The sequence below is a fragment of the Talpa occidentalis genome, unplaced genomic scaffold, assembly GCF_014898055.3.
Source record: "Talpa occidentalis isolate TD23 unplaced genomic scaffold, MPIMG_talOcc4v2.1 talOcc4.3, whole genome shotgun sequence".
Classification (NCBI taxonomy): Eukaryota; Metazoa; Chordata; class Mammalia; order Eulipotyphla; family Talpidae; genus Talpa; species Talpa occidentalis.
In genome coordinates, this window is record NW_023603184.1 from 150,758,052 (window position 1) to 150,776,624 (window position 18,573).

Here is an 18,573-nt window from a genome sequence, read left to right on the forward strand (position 1 = left end):
CAGCTTCACGCCGACGCCGCGCAGTCGGTGGCTGACCCTCCCCTGGGGCTCGCGCTCTGGCTGACTCAGCTGGGCACAGCAACATTTTCAGAAAAGGCTTTTTCTTCCCCCACGGGCAACTCCCATTTTTCGTTGAAGACTCTTGTCCCAAAGTAAGAAGCGCTGCTCCTCGGAAGAGCTGGAAGTTCTCTGTGTGTCCCGTCGGTGGCCATCGCTCTGAGTGTCGCCGTGCACTTCTGAAACTTGGGCGCGGGAGAGAAACCTGCTTCTTTTCTAAGGTGCTCAAGGAGACGATTTCCTTGAAACACCTGGGGCAGGTGCCCGCTGGTCTGTCCTAGGCTGTCTTTCCTGCAGTCAGCGGCCGCGAGGCGGCTCTCAGCACAGAAAGAGCAAGCGCAGCGCCTGCACCCCCGCCACGCGCCCATTTAGGATGCTTGATCGTAGGGCAGAGAATCACTTTAACACAAACCCACTGTTTTCAACAGGAGGACTTGTCCAAAAAATCCTGGAGACCAAGAAAGATTACGAGAAGTCGCAGCAGCCACCCACTCCCGGCGGGAAGGTACCAGCGCCGTTTCTTGAAAAGCCTTAGCTGCGTCCTTAGAGGCGATGACCCCGGTGTCCGCCGGAGGGTGTAGACACCTGGCCCCTTTGACCGGGAGGGTGGAGACTCGGGAATCCCGGGGCACCCGCCACCCTGGCCCACAGCCTGTGCGGGGAGGGGCGGCGTGTCCCTTGAGGGCTCAGGGCCCCTCGGCCCTCGCCCCTCCCGGCCCTGCTGGCAGAGTGGGCAGGCTGACCCCCAGCCCTTGTGGATGGTGAGATGTCCAGAGGGCATGTGCCGTGTGACCTGGGCACGCGTGTGCCATGGGCCTGCCCCGCCGCCGCAGCCGGGCCCGCGTGCACCCGCCCTCACGCACACTGGGTTTCCGTGGACGCTTCTAAAAGTACGAGCCTTCGTTTTTGGCTTTTAACAAGACGTCTCTTGGTTTATGAACTTTGTTGGTGGCCAACAGTTCCGAAGAGCTCGGTGCAGGCCCTCATGCTCCGGCCCCTGCCCCGCCCCGGTAGATCAGAGGGTCTCTTCTAGACGATTCTGCTTAGAGTGACCTGGTTTGTCACGAAGAGGTGGCCTGGAGTAGCCACCAAGGAGACCGGGGTGGGGAGACTGAGTCAGAGGAGCCCTGTTAACACCCAGCACCCCTATCCCTGCCTGCTCTTTGGGGGGCCTCCCGGGTTCCTTGTCCATGGCTGCTGTGGAGCTTGGGGCGTCGTGCTTCGCCCGTGCCTGAGCGTGGTCCTGGGGTCCCCACGCTCCTGCCGCCCAGACCCGGCCACTGTTCCCGCCAGGCTGGAGCCTGAGTCCCCAGAGCCGCCTCCGAGCACCTGGCAGGGGAGGGGCCTTTTGACTTCAGCAGATAAAAGGAGAGAATGTGGTGTGAGGGTCCAAACATTCAGTGTGAGTGCTTGGGGGCCTGGGGGGAGGCGGGGGCCTCAGCCCTGCCCTGGAGGGCATAGACTTGGGGGGGGGGTGAAGTGAAGTCTACACGGAGGGGGCCCGAGGCGCCCCAAGAGTGCGGTATTGTGAGTCAGTGACGGATGAGCGACGTTTCTAAGGGTTAAAAACTGCCGGGCGGGCAGATGTCGTGTTGTGTTTTCAGGTTTTCCCCCCCCCCCCGAAAGATTTATTTATGCATGCATGCAAGAGCTGGGGTGCAGGCCAGAGCTGCGGGGGGTGAGAGGATTCACCAGAGACAGAGCGGGGAGCAGAACAGGCAGATTGACCAAAGTCCACTGCTGAGGGGAGCAGCGGGGAGACAGGAGAGGTCTGCTCGCCATGTGGGTTGCTCCCTGGGGATCGAACTCCTGCTGCGGAGGCTGCGGACAGCTTCATAGTGTGGTGCTTAACCCCCTGCGCCACCAGGGAGGTCCCCGTTAAGCGTTTTCTTTACCACAATAAAGAGTGTGAAGGATGAAAGGAAGGCACGGGTCGAGAGCGAGGCAGGGTGCACCCCTGGCGCGCGTCTCAGCTGCCCCTTTCCTTGGCTTGTTGATTACACGCCAGGCTCAAATCGCTGGTCCGAGTTACGTTTTTTTTTTTTTTTTTTAAATGTTAGCCCCACTTTTTTTTTTTTTTTTAAAGATTTATTTATTTATTTATTTATTTATTTATTTATTTATACATGCACTGGGTACAGTCAGAAGCGCGGGAGGGTGAGAGAATTCACCAGAGCCAGAGCGGGGAGCAGAGCAGGCAGAAGGACCAAAGTACACTGCTGAGGGGAGCAGCGGGCGGCAGGAGAGGTCTGCGCGCCATGTGGGACCCTCCTCCGGTGGCCGGGGAGCAGCCGGGGATCAAACCGGCGCTGCAGAGGCTGCGGGCAGCTTCGCAACCCAGCGCTCAACCGCTGCGCCACCGGGGGGGCCCGAGTTACGTTTTTTAAAATAAAAGGGCCGAGATCAGCCAGGAGTGGTGGATGTCTCGGCGCCCTCTGAGCTCGCAGGGTATCTGGCTGCTACCCTCGGCCGCCGCGGAGACCCTCCCTGCCTGGGTGCTCGCGGCCCTGGAGTCCGGCTTTGTTCCTCTGGCCACCGGGCGGTGCGTAGGTGGTCGCTGCCGTTTCCTGCGGGTTCGGGCCCCTGGGTCTCTGTTGCACCTCGTCCACATGGTGGAGGCGGCCGGGCTGGGCACCAGTGCCCGGCCTGCAGCCCCACAGCCTCCACCCATGCTCACCTCGAGGTCGCCGGCCTGAGGTGACTCCAGGGTCTTCGCAGCCCCCTCCACGGGGCCTGTCTATGTGCGGAGCCCGCGGCCAGCCGGGCCGGCCCAGGCCCTGAGTCTGTCTCACGGTCGCTTCCCGCAGGTGCTGGGCTCTGTGCTGCTGTTTTCTCGCGGGTGTTGGCGTCAGCGGCGGCTAGGGCCAGCGTGAGGGAGGGAGGCCGAAACCGACAGTGGCTTGGAGGAGGGGCCGGCGCCGTGGCCTGGGAGCCGGGCTGGCGCGGCCGTGCCTGCACGCGTGGGCCGCGGTGGCGTCTCAGCGCCCGCCTGTGTGCCGGTCCCGCTGGCAGGAGGGAAGGGGAGGAGGCTGTGCCCTGCCTTGGTCCCGGGGCCGGCGGGGCCCCCTGTGCTCCAGGCACCCCTGCCGAGTTGGCGGGGGCTCCGCGGCGCAGAACGGCCCCAGCGCGCCCGGAGGAAGGTGGTGCCTGCCTGCGGGGTGGGGCTGCCGGGTGGAGCGAGGCCTGGGGGGCTGCAGGCCGGCGCAGGGACGGCCACCAACTGCCTCTTCCGCCCTGTGTGTCGGTAACATCATTTCATGCTCATTTTCGGAGGTGTTTCAAGTATGCTTTTATGATGGAAAACATAGTGGGGGCAGGGCGCCGACACCCCACCCCGGCGCGTGAGGTGGCCCCCGCTGGGGAAGGCCGCAGGGAGCCCTCGGGGAGCCTGGCCGGGGCCACGCAGCCCACCCTGCTCGAGGCCAGCCCTGGGTCTGCTCCGCCGGTCCTGCTGGAGCTGGTCTCGGGTCCTTGATGAGAACCCGAGAAAGCTGCCGAGACTCGCCCCCTAGTGAGGGGCGTTGACTTGTTTGCATGCCGTTGGCTTCTACGCTTCCTTCTCTTCTGAATTTTGTTTAGAATTTACTTTTTTTTAAAGATGTATTTTTATTTATTTATGCTACAAGAACTGGGGTTCAGGCCAGAGGTGCGGGGCGGGGGGCGGTGAGAGAACTCCCCAGAAACAGAGTGGGGAACAGAACAGGCAGATGGACTGAGATACACCGCTGAGGGGCGCAGCGGGGAGGCAGGAGGGGTCTGCTGCGCCCCGTGGGCAGCTCCCTGGCCGGCCGGGGATGGAACCCGCGCTGCGGAGGCTGCGGACAGCTCCACAGTGCCGTGCTCAACCCGCAGCGCCACCGGGGCGGCCCTCAGCCTTTACTTTGCCAGCCTCTTCCTTAGCCCTTTTATTTTCAGCCTTTGTCCTTCTCAGCATAATTGCATTTCAGGCTCCACGCTCCCCTGAGCATGCTTCATTTTTTAATTTTAAGTTCCTAGAATATTAAGTTAATATTAAATATTAAAGTCCTTGAGTTTCATGGGGAGCTACTTTGCTGTTTTTTAACAAGTGGGCTCTTCGGGACTCTGCTTTTTTGCTTTCAAACATGAGGGTTTTTAAATCGCTCCTGGTCGGGAGGGTGGCCCGCCTGCCGTGGCTGCTCTGCCCTGAGGACTCTGGACAGTGGGGTCGGCGGCCGGGACCGTCTCAGCGTCTGCGAGGCACGCCCGCTCCTGTGTCAGGCTCTGGCTCGGCGCCCCGTTGGGTTCCCAGGGAGCAGCAAGGCGGGTGCCCGCCCCGAGGCCACCGCCATGTCCGGCCGGCCCCGTGCTCGTGCCCGGGCAGCCGTCCCGCGGCCCCAGAGAGCCGGTGCCCTCCCCTGGGTGCTGCTTCTCTCCAGGCGGGACGGTCCCGTGGGCGCGGAGGAAGCAGATGCTCGTGACCCGGCGTCTCTCCCTGGCTTTGGAGTGCCGCGGGGAGAGAAGCCATTCCTCTGTGCTGACAGACTTGAGCGCGAAGCCGTAGGCTAAATGCGCGTCAGGTCGCTGCGAGCACTTTCCTCATTACCCTGGCGTGCCGGGCGCTCCTCGAGAGGAAATATAAACTGTTAATAGTAAGACATTGGCTCGCGCCAGCATTTTTTCCTTCAGATTTATGAAGAAGTTTTTGAAAACAACCAGAAAAGCAGTTTTATGGCGTGTTTCTCATGCTTTAAAAATGCTTCTTTGTAACCCTCTTAAGCGGCGTCGCCAGGCCAGCAGCAGGCAAGACCCGTCCCACGTGCTGGGCTCTCCTGCCGGGGCTGCCCACGGGCCCCCCCCACCCCCCCACCCCCTCCTCCCCTGGGTCCCCACGGCCGTCAAGGCCTTTGACTTCCTACCCGAGGGAAGGGCACAGGCGCATCGGCTGCGGGGTGCACGCGCATTCGCCAGGACCGGCTCCAGACCATCTTCACCACGACAGACAGGCGGCTCTGGGGGGGTGTAAACAGGGTCCCCAAAAGGCAGGGCTTTCTCGCCCTGGTCTCTCTGGCCGCTGCTAGGTGGCGCCGTTTCGCCGCGACGCCCCGGCCAGCTCCGAGGCCAGGCCAGGCCCGGCCAGGCTGGTCGTCCGTGTCCTAGGACGTGGTGGTTGTGGAGGAGGCCGGGGAGGGAGCCGCTCTCCCCGCAGGACCTGGGTGATTCTAAGGCAGGGAATCACGGGTTCGTGAGAACACCCCGAGGAGGGAGCAGTTTTCCGGCCCCAGGGCTGCGGCTTCTCCCACGGGTGTCACCCCCTGTGGGCCCCGTGGGCCGACTGAGCAGCCCCCTCCCCGGCCTGGCCCCGGCCCGTGTGTACCCTGCGTGTACCCCGCGTGTGTGGGACGCGTGCGCCTTCCGGTGGCACAGACGCCCCCGGGCTGAATGTTCGTCATCGGCCCTCATTTCTGGCACACAGCTTTGCCAGACAGGGAATTCCTGGTTGGCGGTTTTTGCCTTGAGCGACCCCCGCCCCGGGTTTCTCCGGAGGGAGCCGCGTCCTGCGGGCCCAGGGGCGGCACCTTGCCCTCCTCCTGCGGTCTGGAGAGTCTCCTTTGTCTGTGGGCCGGTGGCTCGGCTCGCGTGTCCTGGGGAGGCCTCTTCTTCGCGCTGCGTCTGGTGGTGAGCGCGAGCGTCGCGGCCGCGGGCCTGCAGGCCTCTCCCGCACTGGGAGGTTCCTCGTAGCTTTTCTGGACTAGGCTTCCTGCCCCTTCGCCCGCTCCTCCCCCTGGGACCCGTAACTCAGGGACACCCCAGGCGCTCTTTCCTCTCTCCGTTCTGTGGCCCCTTCTCCTCAGGCCGCGCACGGTCACGGTCACGGGCCTGTCTCCACCGCGTGGTCGCTGGCTCCCTCCCTGGCCTCCGGGCCTCCGGGCGCCTGGACCTCCTCCCCGTGATCTGCGTCTCTGCTCACCTTCTGGGGCTTTGTGGATATTATTTTCCTGATTTGCCGAGTTGCTTCTCTGTGTTTTCTGTGGCTCTTGGAGCTTCCTTGAACAGCTGCGCGGACCCCTTCCCCGGGCGGCCCCGGCCTCCGTGTCTACGGCCAGGGCTGGAGGCGACGGTCTCCTCCGATCTCTCGTCCTCTGGTCTCCACTGACCTTGGGCGGGAAACCTGCCCCTGTGCTGGGGCTCTGGGGCATCTGGGCTTCCCTGAACCCCACCCCCACGTCCTGCGCTGGGCACCAGCGTTTCTGAGCGGGCGAGCGCCTCGACCCTGTGCTGCCTCCTTTGACACCCTCCTTTTGGGGTGTCGGTGAGGGCCAGGTGTGTCCTCCCACCTGCGCGTGCTCACTGGCTGCCGCCCAGAGCGCTCTCCCCGCAGCCGCAGCCTTCGTGAGCACCCGGGGCCAGCCCCAGGCTGGGAGGCTCGTGGGTGAGCCCCAGGGTGCTGAGGGCCTGTGGCCAGCCATGGGCTGGGCTCGTTCAGAGGCACCAGGTGGGTCTCTTGCTGCAGTGCGCTCGGGCTGAGGGGGTCTGAGTGGCCCAGATGCCCTCTAGGGCCGTCTGCCCCGCACCTCCTGCCCCCTGCCTCGGTCAGTGCTCGTAGGAAGCTGGGTGTTTGCTCGCCCCCCCACACCCCGTGGAGACTGCCTCTCGTGACCACCCTGGGCTTGGCCAAGTCACACCAGCCTCTTACCTGCTGCGGCCCACGTGCGTTTTTTCTCCCCGGTGCTGTGCTGGACGCCTGGGTCTCCCCAGTGGCCCTGCTGTCCCTGGGGTTGGTCTGCGTATTCCCCGGTTCCAGCGAGTTGGCTGCCCGCAGGGTCCCCTGCCTCCCTGCCCCAGGGGCAGCGCGTGGCCTGTGCTGGTCAGGAGACCATCCCTGACAGCGAGCCGGTGCCGCGGGCTGCCCCGGCTGCTCTGGGGCTCTCGGGCCACGCGCCTCTGCCTCGGCCGCGGCCGCTTGCCCCTGCCCCCGAGGCGCCCTGCTTTGGTCCCGTTCGTCCATTCTGGCCGGAATCTGAGTGTCTTGAAAAGAATTCCAGGGGCCTCCCTGGGGGTGCGGGGGGTCGGGACGCAACCTGTGAAGCTAGTCGCAGCCTCTCCTGACTCGCCCGCTGCTCCCCTCATCAGTGGATTCAGTGGATCTGCCTGTTCTGCTCCCCACTCTGTCTCTGGTGAATCCTGTCACCCCCCACATCTCTGGCCTGCACCCCAGTTCTTGCATGCATAAATAGATAATCTTTAAAAAAAATAAAAGAACTACAGAATCCTAAGGATCTGTAGCTACTCTGGACCTTAGAGATGTAAATAATGGTAAAGAAATAGAAAAACAAAAGTTCATGGTCAGGAATTGCTAATCTTTTTTCTAAAACATGTGTTTATTATATAATTAATAGTGAAATAGAATCTTTTCCAGGAAAAAATTCTACAAAAAATTTATAAGATGACTGGTGACAAAATAAATATATAAAAGTTGGCATTTCCCTCTGAGTCCGCAGAACCAGTTGGAAACAATGTGTGTAGAGTTCCCGTCCAAGACTGGAAACAACAGCGCGGGGCCTGGGGACAGCCGCCGCAGCTGTGCTGGGAGCCGGCCTCGCTGGGCTGGGGAGAGGGCGCGGCTGAGACGGACGGGGCGCGGAGAGGGCCTGTCCCTCCGGGTAATCCATGAACGTGCCCCGATTCCTGTAGGTGCCCAGCGGTGTTTGGAGGGGTGCGGGGGGTCTCACGTTCACCTGGGAGAGGACACGAGCGGCAGAGCCTTTCAGAAACGCCCGTGGGGCGTTGCAGGGCCGCCCGAGGGAGCGGAGGGCCCTCCAGCCCAGCACTTGAGTCCTGCCCCACAGCCCGTCCATGTCCATGCGGTCAGGTCTCTGTGTGAGCGACTCCCAAGCGTGTCCACCCCCGTGTGCAGGAGGCGCCTGAGGTCGCCGTCTGTGTTCCGCACACCGGCCTTTGGCTCTGGCTGCAGGGACCCTGGGTCTGGTGCTCAGCGCCCTCGCTCTGCTTCCCTCGGGGCACCCAGAGGCCCGCCCTTCGCGGGGGCTGGTGTGCGGGGCACCCGGTGGCTCCTCTCCAGAAGCCTGTCCCCCACGGTCGCAGGCCGGCGGCAGTGTGACACTGGCTGACAGTCCAGCTCCCCAAAGGCGCGGGGCTGCCTCCCTCTGTGCAGGGTGCTTGCTGCGGCCGTGAGGCCGTGCGAGCCCAGGCTTGATTGAGGCTGAGAAACCCGGCACAAGCGCCTGCTTTCCAGGGCTGGGTTGGCACCACCCAGGGCCACCTGGCCTGGCGTGGGTGTCGGTGCAGGCTTGTGAAGTTGTTTGGGGCAGGCACTTCTGGGTGGACAGGACCCCCAGACCGGCCTTTGTCCCGCCAGCCTCTGCTTTCCACCGTGGTTGGGGTGCCAATGCGGCTGGGCGTGGGGGAAGGCGCCTCTCAGCCGCCAGCCCTCCCAGCGCCAGCCCGGCGGTGGCTGCGTCCTGCAGGCAGCCCTGCTCAGGAGGGCGCCTCCCGCCCCTGACCCCGCCCCCCGCTCTCACAGTGCTGGGGGCCCGGGACTGAGGTGCTGTTCAGAAGTCACGCTTCCTTCTGCAGCAGCGTGTGGACGTGTAAAGAAATGAGTCCGTTAGGTAAGCAGCCTTTGTTTGACCTCAGTAAGGCCTCGTGACTCTGGAGATACGGCCAGCGCCGTGCTCTCGTCTGCACAAGAGCAGGTGGTCGAGTCCCTCGAGCGACGGTTCCCTGGGAACCTCACGTCCTCTAAGGTGCGCGTGCCTGTGAGAGCAGCCGAACGCTGGACACTGCCGGGCGGCTTCCTCCAGAAGAGCCGAGGCCATGGCCAGGCAGGGCAGGCGGGTGCCCGTGTGCCTGGGCACGTGGCGAGGGTGGGCAGCGGGTGCCCAGGTGGGCTCATGTGGCCGTGTCTTCCACGGGCACCTGATACAACACCGGGCCGGCGGTTTACGATAAGGGGATGGGGTTGTTCAGGTGAGAGGGTGGGGCGTGCCGGGAGGACCTCGCGTGGGGTGGGGCGGGCAGGCGGCCTGGGCAGGGGAGCTGGGCCAGGCCCTTGCACGCGTCCTCTCCTGGCAGGGGCCCTCGCTGGGCACCCTGGTGGGCTTGGAAGGACTTCCCGGCCGAGCGGGTGGGAGCTGGCCACACTTCCCGGGAAGCTTGCCGGGCTGCGGGCACCCCGGGGCGCACTCGGCGTAGGGCCTCAGCGTCCCCTGGAGGCAGCCGCAGCGCCACGGCAGGGAGGGTGACAGACGCCCTTGAGGTCTCGACTGGCTTTCCCCTGCTCACAGCTTGCCAGGCGGGTGCCCGGGAACCCATCGGGGTGCAGGACGCGCCATGCCCCCGGGCCCCTCGCCCGCCCGCTCCCCCACACTCCTGCCCGTGGTGCTTTGTCTCCGGAGCCTTGTCGCAGCCGCGGCTTCCTCCCTCCTGCCCCCCGGGAGCCCCTGGGGACTTGGGCCGCGCAGGCTGTGTGAGCCCAGGCGGGCTCCCCTCTGCTTCCCCTTAGCGGACGGCGCTTGGGTTTCAAGTACAGCTCCTCGCTGGCCCGGCCCCAAGCTTTCCTCCAGGTTTTTCTGAAGTGTTATGCTCTGTATTGAGGTCCCCGCCATCCTGAGCTGGTTCCTGTGGGAGCTGCGCGTGGGCCCCGGGAGTCCTTTCTCTGGCCTCTTGTTGGTGTATCTGTGGGGGCCTCTTTCTGGCCTTCTGTCCCGCACCAGGTCTGTGGGTCTGTTCTGCTCCCCGCCACCCACACCAGGGCTCCCCCTGCCACCTCCAGACCCACCTGCCCGACCCCGGGCCTGGACCCCGTGCCCGCCCTCCGCCGGAGCCCCTCCCTCGGTGGGCCTGCTGTGCCCCAGCACCCTGCCCGCTGAGGGGTCGGTCCCCTTCACCAGTCCACGGGGGCGGAGCCTCGCTGTCCCCCGCTCCCAACTCCCAACGGGGAGTTGGTTGGGTCCGGCCAGTTGGGAAGTAAGACCTTGCTGTGTAGAGGTGTGCCTCCAGGTGCCAGCCCTGGCCTCGCGGGGGACCGGGGGGCCAAGCCGGCAGACCCTAGGCTGGGTTCCCAGCCCGTCCCTCCTGACGCACGAGGCTGCGTCTCTCCTCACGTCTCCACCTGCTGCAGGAGAAGCTTCCCGTCTTCGAGTCGGCGTGGAAGAAGGAGAAGGACATCGTTGCCAAGGAGATCGAGAAGCTGCGCACATCCATCCAGACCCTGTGCAAGAGTGCGCTGCCCCTGGGCAAGATCATGGACTACATCCAGGAGGACGTGGACGCCATGCAGAACGAGCTGCAGCTGTGGCACGGCGAGAACAGGCAGCATGCGGAGGCCCTGCGGCAGGAGCAGAGGTGGGCGGCCGGCCCTGCAGTGGGGGCAGAGGTGGGGGAGCAGGCCCTGTGGCAGGAGCAGAGGTGGGGGCCGGGCCCTGCAGTGGGGGCAGAGGTCGGGGGCAGAGGTTGGGGGTGGGGGCACAGGTCAGGGGGAGGGGGCAGGGTCATCCTGCAGAAGGCGTGCAGGTTGGGGGAGCCCCCACTTCTCCCAGCCCCTCTCTCCTTCCTCCCCCACCAAGGGCACGGACCCCTTGGGACCAGGTGCATTTCTTGCAGCTGTGACACTCAGGCCCAGGTTTAAACTTTAAAAATCGAGGGAGTTCCACAGGGGCCTTTAAAAAAAAAAAAAAAAAAAAAAGATTGGGCCTCCCAGGTGGCGCAGCGGTTGAGCTCTGGGTTGCAAAGCTGCCCACGGCCTCTGCGGCACCAGTTCGATCCCCGGCTGCTCCCCGGCCACCGGAGGAGGGTCCCACATGGCGCGCAGACCTCCCCTGCCGCCCGCTGCTCCCCTCAGCAGTGTCCTTCGGTCCTTCTGCCTGCTCTGCTCCCCACTCTGGCTCTGGTGAATTCTCTCACCCTCCCGCGCTTCTGACTGTACCCAGTGCTTGTATAAACAAACAAAACAAACAAATAAAGAAAGAAAGAAAGAAAAACATGCCTCTATTAAAAAAAAAAAAAAAAGATTTATTTATTTATGCACACATGAACTGGGGTGCAGGCCAGAAGTGTGGGGGTGAGAGGACTCCCCAGAGACAGAGCGGGGAGCAGAACAGGCAGACTGACCGAAATCCACTGCTGAGGGGAGCAGCGGGGAGACAGGAGGGGTCTGCTGCGCCCTGTGGGTCGCTCCCTGGCAGGCCGGGGCCGGGGATGGAACTCTTGCTGCGGGAGCTGCGGACAGCTTCGTAGCGCGGTGCTCAACCCCCTGACTCGGGGTGCGGGCGGGCTCTGGTGGAGGCGTCGGCCCTGGACACCCCCGGCTGCTGACCCGGCGCTTCCCGCAGCATCACGGACGGCGCGGTGGAGCCGCTGAGGGCGGAGCTGGCCGAGCTGGAGCAGCTCATCCGCGAGCAGCAGGACAAGATCTGCGCGGTCAAGGCCAGCGTCCTGCGCAACGAGGACAAGATCCGCAGGATGGTGTGCGGCGTGGGCCTGAGCGCCCGGCGGTGAGGGGCGCCTGGAGACAGGGCGGGGGGGGCCGCCCACCCCCTCTGCCCCCGCACCCCCCAGCAGGCTGTGAACGGCTCCCGGGCTATAAACGGCTCTCGCCACACCTGTGTGAGGCTTTCTCCCCGTGCCCGCGGCCCTCCCTCCTGAGCGCCCAGAGCCCGCTGGGGTCCCTGCGCCCCCCATGGAGGCGGCCCTGCCGCTGAGGGGCCCCGTGCAGGAGGCGGGGTCACTCCGCAGACCTGGAGGGGGGCCTGGCCAGCCGCCCTGGGGCCTTGGCCTGCTCTGGCCAGCCGGGCCCTGCAGAGCTGCGCCCCGACCCTCGCGGGGGGCCCTGCGGGGGTGGGGGGGCGGCACCGATGCGGATCCTTTTGATGTTGCTTTTTTATTTTGGAGGAAAAAGTTAAGTTTTGTGTTAAACGCGGTTTGTTTCGGTTGCTCACTGACACGTCACCCCGCGAATGCTCGTGCCTCGAGCGTGGGGGGCTCACTGCTGGGGCCCCGGGCCTGGGCTGCGCCTGGGTCGCCGGCACTTTGAGCATCAGCACAAACGGCACGTTGAGGTTACTTTGAGTGAGATTTCCAAAATCAAATCTTTGCTAGGGTCGTTCTGACTGCTAAGGTGAGTGGGGTTAAGGGGAGACTGTTCAGGGGCCCGCGGGGGGAGGGGGACCGCTCTCTGCCCACCGTGCTGGGGGCTCCCGGGGCTCCCTCCTCCAGCCTGGGGGCACCCCGTCCCCTTTGCCAGCCCGTCCAGCACCACCACCCCGAGTCCCGAATGGCCTGCTGGCTCCGAGTAAGGTGTCGGCCTTTTGTGCGCTCGTCCATAGACCAGACTTTCTGTGCTCGTGAAATCGCGTCCATTGTGTGCCGGTGAGATTTTGTGTGGAGCAGTCTGTCCAGTTGTATCATAAAATTTATTTTTCTTTTATATGCATAAATCATTAAAAAAGAATCACCTATTTTTTCTATAAGCGGACGGGTGGTGCACTTGAGCTCACACCTGAAACATTGCGGTTGGATTCTTTTATTTTCAAATTGTGCATTTTGTTTCTTTGTGGAAAAAGTTGGAGGCATATATGTCTGCATCCACGTTGTGACCCCCCGTAAGTCGAGGTTTTATGAGACGGGGTAAGCGCTCACCAGATTCAAGCTCAGTCGGGTGATTACCGCGTGTTATCAGTGACTCCTTAATCCTGATGTTATTTATTACTTTGAGAAAATACACAAATGGGATTATTAAATGTTTTCCTCTACTTTGGTTTAAAAGTTTGTCTTAAGAAGTCGGCGCTCACCCCTGGCCTCCCTTCAGCCAGCCGCTCCCCAGCGTGCGCCCGCCCCGAGAGGCGCCGTTCCTGGTCACTGGGTTCAAGTTGTCCCAGTAACTCACTTCCCGGCCGGGGCCGCCGTGCCGTCCCGGGGCCGGTGGGGCTTCTGGGGGCCCCTGCTCTCCTCCCACGCCCTGCGGCAGGTCCCTACTTCCCTCCCGAGTGGGTGTGCCCCTGGCAGTGGGCGTGGGGGGGCCGCGGCACTGAACGCACCCCGTCTTCAGCTCTGCCCTGGCCCGGCCCCTCCCTCACCAGCCCACACCCCCGCAGGGCCCTGAGGCTGACGTGCCCCGGCTCCCTCTCACCGCAGGGATGTGCACCCCTCGCTGGGCTGGCCTGTTCCCAGGTCACACGTCTGGGGTCTTCGGAGAGGGCAGCTGGGAGGAGAGGGCAGCCTCCAGGCTCGCTCCCTCTGTCCCAGGCCTGCCGAGCCCCTGGGCCCCTGGCACCTGCTCTCCAGGGCCCTGGGCCCCCCGTTGTCCTGGGGCCTTGGCTCCCAGCCCAGGAAAAGGTTCCGATTCGTGCGGCTTTTTTCCTGGGCAGAGAGTCCTAAGCGGTACCTGGGAGACTCTCTGACATGTCCCAGGCTGTCACCAAACGGGACAAGGAAGGCCCTGGGCAGATGAAGCCAGGACCGGCCCCTGAGGGCCCCTCATTGCCGTCTCCACACTAACCAGGTCTTCAGTCAGCCGTGGACGGAAGCCGGCGTGGGCCTCCGCAGCAGCGCCGAGGGCCCTGTGCCCAGGCACCTGTCCTGCAGCCCGCCCCTGGGGCCTCTGGGGCGCCCTCGCCCGCACTTTCGTACCAGGGAAGACAGTGGGCCCTGGGGCCCCACCCCGAGCCTGCTCTCACCCCTACTGGGAGGAGGAACAGAGAAGGGGGGGCTGGAAGGAGGCTGGGGAGGCACAGCCCTGGCCTCTCCACCCCGGCCAAGCCCCGCTCTGCAGGGAGCATGGTCCCTGTGGGGCCCGTCTGGTGACGGCACACATTCCTTTCCCTTAAGCCCCATGGCAGAGAGAGGAGAAATGGGGAGCAGGCCACGTGGCCCGGAAGAGCTGGGGGCCGGGGGCCGTGTGCCCGATGCCCCTCTGCAGCCCTGCACCTCAGTTGCCCAGGGTGGGGCTGCCGTGGCCGCCGGGAGGCTGTACCGCCGGCTCACGGGAGCTGGGCGACGGCGGCGTGTGAATGCGCAGCCTCGGTGCGGCCCGCCCACCCAGTTCTTCAGGCAGAGGCGACCCACCCTGTCCTCACACCTGCCTTCCCACCAGTGGAGAGCAGCGGGTCAAAGCGCCTCAGAGTCGAGGCCAGAAGCGCTGGCGTCCGTGCTGAGCCAGTGTTGTCCTGGAGAACAAAGCCGGAGTTGAGGGGGGCTCTCGGGTTGCCCCACGCAGGCCTCAGGCGAAGGGCCAGGCAGAGACTCGGGCCTGCGGACTGGTGGCGAGTGGCTCTGAGCCGTCGGCGGCCCCGCCGGGGAGCCTGACCTGCAGGGACCCCCGCCCAAGGGGCAGCCTGGCCCCCGGCACAGACCCCAGCCCGAGACAGGGCCGTGAGTTCAAGTCTGACAAACGTGCGATTTCCAAGCGGAAGCTTTTCACTCCAAATCAACGGAGCCCGTGGTTATCCATGTGGCAAAAATAAAGTCCTATCACGTCGAGAAAGAGAGTCCAAAAAGATGAGGGAATTTTTACGATGCAAGAACACGGGAAGGAAATGAACGCAGAGCCCTCCGCAGCGCTTACATCCTTGTGGGCGGCCCTGTTTGCGGCTGAGCCCTTAGCAGAGAGCAGGGGAAGCGCGAGGCGCGTTTCAGGCTGGGGAATTATTTCCTGAGAAAAGGTGATGATGCCCGGAAGCCGCAGATGGCGCGGAAGACACAGCCGCTGAGCACACGGGACGGCCGCGGGAGACGCAGCTGTTCGCCCTCGCGACGGGGCTGGACGGGGAGGGGGGCGGGGTGGGGAGCCCGCGGGTGCCCACGAGCCGCGCCTGCACCGGTCCGGCCTGGGCCGCGTGAGTCACCCCGGACCGGGGAGCGTGGCCTGGGTGAGCCTAGCGGAGGGGCCGCCCTCGGCTGCCGGGGACTGGGCACTGGCTTTGACTTGGGGCGAGCGGCCCAGCTCCCGGCCCAGCTCCCGGCCCAGCTCCCGGCCCAGCTCCCGGCGCCCGCTGCTCGGCCGCCCAGAGCGCGTGGGGCCGCTGAGCCCCAGCCGGCGGCCGTGACTGGCGAGCCGAGCGCTCTGGCTCGTGTCACCCGGGCGTGTTTTCAGTTGGCAAAGGTAAGAAGATGACAGTGTGGGGTGGCCGAGGAGGCGGGCGTCCTGCTCCGTGCTCTCAGAGGGCGTTTGAAAGCCCCCAGGCTCAAGAGCAGGATTGTTCTGCCAAAAGCGGAGGGACTGGAGCAGGGACGTGGCCGCTGGCCCCACCTGCAGGCTCTGGTGGGCGGAGCGGGGGCGGCCCCCCCGGAGGTGCCCGAGCTGTCCCTGGGGCTGGCGGCCTCCAGGTGTTGGGCCTGCCGTTGAGGGCGGCACTGGACACCCGCCCCCGCTACTCCAGACCTTGCCACGCACCCCACCCGACCCAGCGGCCCGCCCACCCCCTCGCACAGGGAGACTCGTCCCCCGACCAGGTGAGCGACCTTCGGCTGAGCCGCTGGCTCCTGCCCTGGCCCCGGGGCCTCGGTCCCACTGGGGCTGCCCTGTGGGCCCGGCCCTCCATGTGCCCTCCGCCCGGGCGCTGTCTCCTGCTCGGAGAGCTTTCTGGAAGCGGGATGCTGTCACCGCAGCCGGCAGGGGGCTCGGGGGGCGGGGGCAGGGATGGGGAAAGCGCGCCTGACAGTTCCCTACTTCACCTCTGAGCAGCTCTCTTGAGACCCTTCAGGGTTTCGGAAACGGTCATTTCAACCCAGTTATCCGCTGCCGGCGTGTGCCTGGCGCTGGCCGCGGCTGCCCGAGCGCTTCCAGGGCTGGCTCCCCAGGCTGGACCTGCAGCTCCTGCCGCTGCCTGTGGGGCTTCAGGGGCCGGAGGCAGGGCCTCCTGGCGTGAGGCTGGCTGGGAGGTGCCTCCACTTTCCGGGCAGGCGGCCCCGTGGTCTCAGCCACCGAGGTCCGAGGCTGCGGCAGCGGCTCCCACCGGCTCAGCGGGGCCCGGTCCTGGGCGCATCTCCCGGGTGGGGGAGCAGCAAGGAGTGGCTATTGGCCCCGTCCCGGGCGCCCCTGCGTTCCCTGTTGCCCACGGAGCTAAGAAGCGCACGCCGCTGGGCTCTCGTGGTGGGGGCGGTGAGGGTGCAGCCAGGGGTGGGCCAGTGGGTCCTGGACAGCAGCCGTGGGCCGCACCGCCCTCCCCCGCCTGGCACGCCGGGCCGACCTGTCAGGGCCAGGGCCTCTCGCACTTCCCGGGGCGGAAACAGTGTTTTATTTTATTTTATTTTATAATCAGAGGGAAAAAAATGAACTTGAGGTGAAAGTAAATATTTTAATACACATATTAATAGACCTGCCTTGCCGGGCAAGCGGCGGAAACTGCAGCTTTGGGGCAGGGCCTGGGGCTGTGCGGGCTGAGCGCCCCGTGGCTGGCCCCGCCTGTGTGGCCGGGCGGGCCTCCCTCGGCGCTGACCTCCCTCTGCCCCCTCCCGCCACCCCCTGAGCTCAGCCGACCCCCGATTCTCCGCCGGGTTTTCCCCTCGCGGGGATCACGGCGCAGAAGGAAGCGTCTTTGGGGCAGTTTCAAGACAAACACGGGCCGCATTTAAATATAGAACTTTCAAGTGAAATCCCGTCAACAGGGCTGAGGCGGGGAGCTGGGGGGGGGGCGGGGAGGGCTGCGGAGTCAGAGCCTGAAGTGGGCTTGGGCCCCGGCTCTGCGGCGCCCTCAGCCCCTCGGCCACGGGCTCCAGCGGCCACTGCCGCACTGGGCCTGCCGCCCGCCCCGCGCCCCACGGAGCTGCACGCCCACTGGGGCCGCCCTGCCGGCCACCCGGGGAGCTGCAGTGAGCGCCTGGCTGTGACTTACAGGCGCAGAGTGGCCTCGGGAGCAGCCGGCCTGCCCTCTGGCCCCGGCCTGTGCCCCCGGGTGACGTGGTCGCCTCCGGTCCACTCTCGGCTGCCCCGCCGCCCCCCAAAGACCCCTGGACTGGAGCCGCCTGTCCCAGGCGCGGCTGAACGCCGAGGATCAGGCCCCGGCGTGCTGAGCAACGGTGTAAACGCGGAAAACTCAGCGATTTCGTGGCATTTTCCTTCGACCTGAGCCCGAGGCGAGCTCTGCTTGTCTGTGTGGTGGGGATGCCCCTGCCGCGTCTCTGGGGTGTCCCCACACCAGTGCAGCCCTTGGCCGAGCCGGGCAGGCGCCCCGGGAGTGCCGAGAGGTGGCGCGGGGTCCCCTCGCTCGCCCACACGCGGGCTGACCTGTCGCCCCGCTGCTCCTCGCCGCTCACGTCACGCTTGTTCAGGAGAAACGCTCGCAAAGGAGGAGGGGGGCTGGGCGGCCCCACGGCCTCGGCGCCACCGATGCGGTCTTCGATGCACACGGGTTGCACTCGCGCGCCTTCCCGCTGAAGGTCTGACACACGAGAGCATGTCTTGTCTGGATGCAGCAGACGGCGGAACCCATTTAGAATGGGCAGGTTTTGGGGGTTCTGGGGTGCCCCTCCCCTGCCCTGTAACAAAACGACTTTCCTTCTCCTCAAAACCGATCATCCTGGCGAAGGGGAGAGGCCAGGATTCCCGGGAACACGGGCTTTGATATCCCGAGTCCCCGCGCCTGCCCGTCTCTTGTGAGCGGGTGCGGGGGGTGGGGGGGGGCGGCCAGGCCTTGTTTGCCCGGGAGTTGGCGCCGTCCGGTGCGTTGCGCCAGCTTATCAAATGGTCTCTTATTTCCCACTTCTTGTTTCTTATCCTTACGCGCTTGATTATTTCTTGCCTTGTTTTGGAAATCGAAAGGCTTTATCCCATTTTTCTCTTTCGATTTCCCCAGACCTGTGCAGCTGGGAGCGGGCCTCACGCGCTGGTGGCCGGGGCGCCCTCCCGCGGGTCCCGTGGGCCTCGGAGTCCGAGGCTGAGCGTCTCTCTCCCGCCACCTGGCCCCGCGCGTGTTCCAGTTTATCCCCCCGCGGCTCAGGCGCTGGATGCTGTCTTGCTGCGAGACCGCCCCCAGGTCAAAACCATCTCACGCGTGGACGCGCCTCTCGCCTCCCCTTCCTGCATCTCGGACCTTCCATCGAAGGCCCCTCTTTCTAGAAGCGATCCTTTAGCTCTTCCCTAAGGAGCCCCGGCCCCGCAGCTCCGGGGAGCGGCTGCCGCCCCGCCCGGCCCTTGCACACACGGAGCTCAGAGCTGGGGCTGGAACCCAACAGACCTGCAGGAAGCGCCAGCCACGCGGCTGCCAGAGGCGCTTTCATGGGCATTTCCCCGAGAAAAAGTTCTCTCTGGAAAAACAAACGTGCAGGATGCAGTTAAACCCTCACGTGTGCGCTGGGCTGGGCTGGGCTGGGCTGGGCTGGGCTGGGCTGGGCTGGGCTGGGCTGGGCTGGGCTGGGCCGCCCTCACGAGGGGCCTCCAGGGAAAGACGCGAGGGCTTCGCGCGCCCTCCGCAGCGACGCCCGCTGACCGCGACGCGGCTCCGCTACTCCAGGCCGTGGACAGCCCCCCTGGCCAGCCCGAGCCCTGGGCCCGGCCCGTGCGCCCGGTGCCACCCGCTGGGGCCATGGGCCGGCGTGCGC

The 18,573-nt window shown here is 65.1% G+C and overlaps 1 protein-coding gene across 4 annotated transcripts in view; it reads left to right on the top strand.

Annotated features, from left to right (window-relative positions):
• TRAF3IP1 (TRAF3 interacting protein 1) overlaps positions 1 to 11,560 on the top strand; it is a 31,025-nt gene extending 19,465 nt beyond the window's left edge. For 2 of the 4 annotated variants that reach the window (XM_037524283.2, XM_037524284.2), the window contains 3 exons: positions 486 to 562; positions 10,160 to 10,383; positions 11,370 to 11,560. In XM_037524283.2, the coding sequence (XP_037380180.1) occupies positions 486 to 562; positions 10,160 to 10,383; positions 11,370 to 11,535 (467 nt within the window). In that variant the 3' untranslated portion in view covers positions 11,536 to 11,560. The remainder of the gene's footprint in view (positions 1 to 485; positions 563 to 10,159; positions 10,384 to 11,369) is intronic. The other 2 variants (XM_037524281.2, XM_037524282.2) reach the window with 1 other exon arrangement.
• The last annotated feature ends 7,013 nt before the right edge of the window (positions 11,561 to 18,573 follow it).